The sequence below is a fragment of the Rhagoletis pomonella genome, unplaced genomic scaffold (genome assembly GCF_013731165.1).
Source record: "Rhagoletis pomonella isolate Grant_MI unplaced genomic scaffold, Rhpom_1.0 Rhpom_scaffold_00003, whole genome shotgun sequence".
Taxonomy (NCBI): Eukaryota; Metazoa; Arthropoda; class Insecta; order Diptera; family Tephritidae; genus Rhagoletis; species Rhagoletis pomonella.
The window spans coordinates 745,868-749,848 of NW_023458557.1; the positions used below are offsets into that span (position 1 = coordinate 745,868).

Below are 3,981 nucleotides of genomic sequence, written 5' to 3' on the forward strand. Positions count from 1 at the left end.
ATCAAAGTTCGTCAAAAATTGTGAAAAATGTTTACTAAACAAGGTGAAACCTAAAATAAAAGAAAACCTTGTTTTAACGCCAACACCTAAGAAACCTTTTGAAATAGTGATAATTGACACAATAGGACCCTTGCCAGAATCAATAAGCGGTAACAAGTTCGCTGTTACTATGATTTGTGATCTGACAAAGTATCTGGTAACAGTTACTGTTCCAGATAAAAGCGCCAAAACTATTGCTTCTGCCATTTTTGAAAGTTGTATACTAGTATACGGCATAATGAATTCCATCAGATCAGACTTAGGGACTGAATATAAAAATGAAATATTTTCGGAACTAACAAAACTTTTAAAAATTGATCATAACTTTTCGACAGCACACCATCACGAAACAGTGAACACAATTGAACGAAACCATCGCGTTTTTAATGAGTACATACGTGCATACCTAAATGAGACTATTTCAGACTGGGACACTTATCTTAAGTATTTCACCTTTTTGCATAATACAACGCCAAATTCTGTTTATGACAACAAATTTACTCCATTCGAACTAGTTTTCGGGAAGACACCGACTTTACCTCACGAATTGAAAAAAGAAAGAATTGATCATATTTACAACGTTGAAAATTATGCAAAAGAGGTTAAGTACCGGATGCAAAAATCACACATTTTGGCAAAAGAGCTTATCACCAATCATAAGGTCCGGAATAAACAGTTATACGATAGATATGCACGTCCAATATCTATTAATAAAGACGACATGGTTTTGATTCAAAAAGAACCCCGTGACAAACACCACAGCATATACCAAGGCCCTTAACTTGTGACTGAAATCGACGGTGTTAATATAACAATATTCGACAAGTCAAAAGAGCAAGTTTAAGTTCACAAAAACCGAATACAAAAAGTCACTAGATAAATATTTCACTATACTTAATCACTCATTTGCGAAATGTAATAACTACTTTTGAATTTAACAACCACTTGAATTTCTTAAACACATAAGGAAAATGCATACATGCATATTTAAAATGTGTGTAAGCATACGTTGAAAACTTAACCTTTCGCTATCAAATATTTTGCAATAAATACGATATAAGTTATTCGATTCCAAAAACTCGCATTACTTATAGTTTACACCTGCAGGTTAGGTTAATATATTATAGCAATAATTAAATACTCACATATTGTTTAAAAATTTGGTATTAAGTCCCAACAAAATTAATTGAATTAAATACATTCAGTTGTACAATCATTTTATAACATGCAATTATTACTGTATATAATTTTTACAAAAATTACAATATAAGAAAGCTTCACAACAAAATATATACATATATACAAATCAATTTGTCAAAATAAAAATCTCTTAGTATACATTACAAAAATCTCGAATTCCTTTTGTAATAATACCTATTTACTTAAAGAATATACTACTACTACTTAATTATATACGAAATATGATTAATCTACTTAATATCACTACTATACAATAATTGGCGAATTAAATAATTATTAGCAAATAAATTAGTAATAAGAACTAATTACAATATGTTTTAATTTAACTATTTAACTTTGATTTTATTAGGGACAAGAAGAATGTGGCAAATCTGATCACTTTGCCAAATTCTTCCTTTCCTACGGAGGGTGATGTAATGCGATCAAGCATACAAATTTGCAACTCTACAAAATTACCTAATATGAATCCGCCCTATTACAAATATAAATTTACGATATTGAAAATGCAACGTTGTTGTGTTGAACAATAGCAGCTAGGTTTAAGACTGAAAATTAAAAATAAATTGGCGTCACTCTGGCGCGCGATTCTAAACCCGAAGGTTGTAAAAAAATATAAAGTTTTAATTTAATTGGTCAAGTGTGGGCCGGGTGCAGTAAGTCAGCTCCCGGGACTTAGGGAAAAGTCTGCTGCATATTCCCGCAGGACTTAATGGAAAGTACCAGCGGCACCGTAGGCTGGTAACGCGGTAGCACCACTACCGTGAAGGTAGCAAGGGCGGAGCGCCAGGGCTCCGCACAACTCGTCGACTGCACCTCTACAGTGAAGGTAGCACCGGGGAGCGCTAGGGCTCCCAAGCGCGTAACACAACACGACATTCTTCCGATGGAGCTAGGTAGGAAGTGTTTACAATGGTGGCAAGAATTCAACAGCGTGAAGCAATTCACGATTCCACGGTGCTACTCACCACACGGCGCAAGCATGGGTAAAGTCGAGGTGCATATATTTGTCGACGCTAGTCATGTTGCGTTTTTTGCGGTGGGGTACTTGCGAATTCTTCACGAAGGAAATATTGACGTCAGCTTCGTAATGGGAACAACCCGTACCGCTCCGACGAAGCTTATGTCGATCCCGCGCCTCGAACTGCAGTCAGCTGTCCTGGGCACCCGTCTATTCAAATTAATTCAAGAATCCCACGAGTTCACGATCGAGCGGGCGGTGTTCTGGAGCGACTCGCAAACTGTTCTGCAGTGGATACATTCATCGCAGAGGAAATACAAGGCGTTTGTCGGGCATCGTATATCCGAAATACTCACCTCCACTGCCCCGGAACAATGGCGATGGGTGCCAACTGCGCAAAATACTGCAGACGCTGCCATGCGCCCATTATGTCCACCGAAATTTGATATCAACAACCGTTGGGTAAAGGGTCCCGACTTGTTAAAGTACCACGAGCAGTATTGGCCCACCCTAACACTAAAACCGGAAGGCGTCCTACCAGAAGAAATTAAGACCGAAGCGATACTACTGGTACAGCCACGTAACTCAGTCATAGATTTTTCAAGATTTGGTTCATTTTCGAAGCTGCGGCGTACCACAGCTTGGGTGATGCGTGCAGCGAACCTATTTCGAAAGCAGCCAAATAGCGAAGTCAATCCATCAACGAGCTTGAGCGTGACAGAAATAGAAGCTGCCGAAAACATGATTTGCAAATTAGTCCAGCGTGAGTGTTACGAGAGTGAAATATCCAACTTGCCAGCGGCGCGCAAACTTAGTAGACGAAGTTCTTTATACAAGCTGTCACCGTATGTTGATGAAAGTGGTGTACTACGACTGAGCGGCCGCATCGATGAGACGGTATACCTACCATACCAAACGCGACGACCGATTTTGCTACCACCAGAACACGCAGTGTCGGTCTTAGTTGTCAAAGAAGTCCATGAGAGGAGCCACCATCAGAATCTCGCAGTAACCATCAACGCCACCAGACAAAGGTACTGGATTCCAAATATGAAGGCGCTTCTTAAGCGAGTGCGACAAAAGTACCCGACATGTACGGTTGACAGAGCAAACCCACAGCCACCGATGATGGGTCAACTACCAATTGACCGTGTAACCCCGTTCGTGAGCCCTTTCACGTACACTGGCGTAGATTTGTTTGGTCCGTTTCACGTAGCGATTGGCAGGCGTAGAGAAAAGAGGTGGGCGTCATATTTACGTGTTTGACTGTCCGAGCTGCGCACCTCCAGCTAGCAGAGAATTTGTCCAGCGACGCGTTCATCCTGTGTCTTCGCAATTTTATAAATCGCCGCGGCACACCTGTGAAGATAAGGAGCGATAACGGGACCAACTTCATCGGCGCACAGAAAGAACTGAAAGCATCGGAGCAACTGTTTGACACAGATCGCATAGAGTCAGAAGCAGCAAAACACAATATAGAGTGGGTATTCAATTGCCCTCTGAACCCTAGCTCGGGTGACGAAGAGGACGAGCCGCTTACGCCGAACCAGTTCCTGCTCGGCTGCGTAAATTCCACGCAGACACCACACCCAGTTGATGAGCAAATTTGCCTGCGCAAACAATGGGGAATAGCACAAAATCTAAAGGACGGTATATGGAAGCACTGGACTTCGGAGTACCTGCCCCAACTTTTGCGTCGCACAAAGTGGCAAGAAAAAGCTACGCCCCTGAAAGTGAATGACGTGGTGATAGTATGTGATGCAACGCTACCCCGCAGGCAATAG

At 41.0% G+C, this 3,981-nt stretch overlaps 1 protein-coding gene across 1 annotated transcript; it reads left to right on the forward strand.

The window, feature by feature from the left end:
- Positions 1 to 2,218: 2,218 nt before the first annotated feature.
- On the forward strand, positions 2,219 to 3,981 carry LOC118734936. The gene is made up of 2 exons (XM_036464534.1): positions 2,219 to 3,231; positions 3,708 to 3,981. Exons 1-2 carry the CDS (start codon positions 2,219 to 2,221, stop codon positions 3,979 to 3,981), a joined length of 1,287 nt encoding a protein of 428 aa, XP_036320427.1.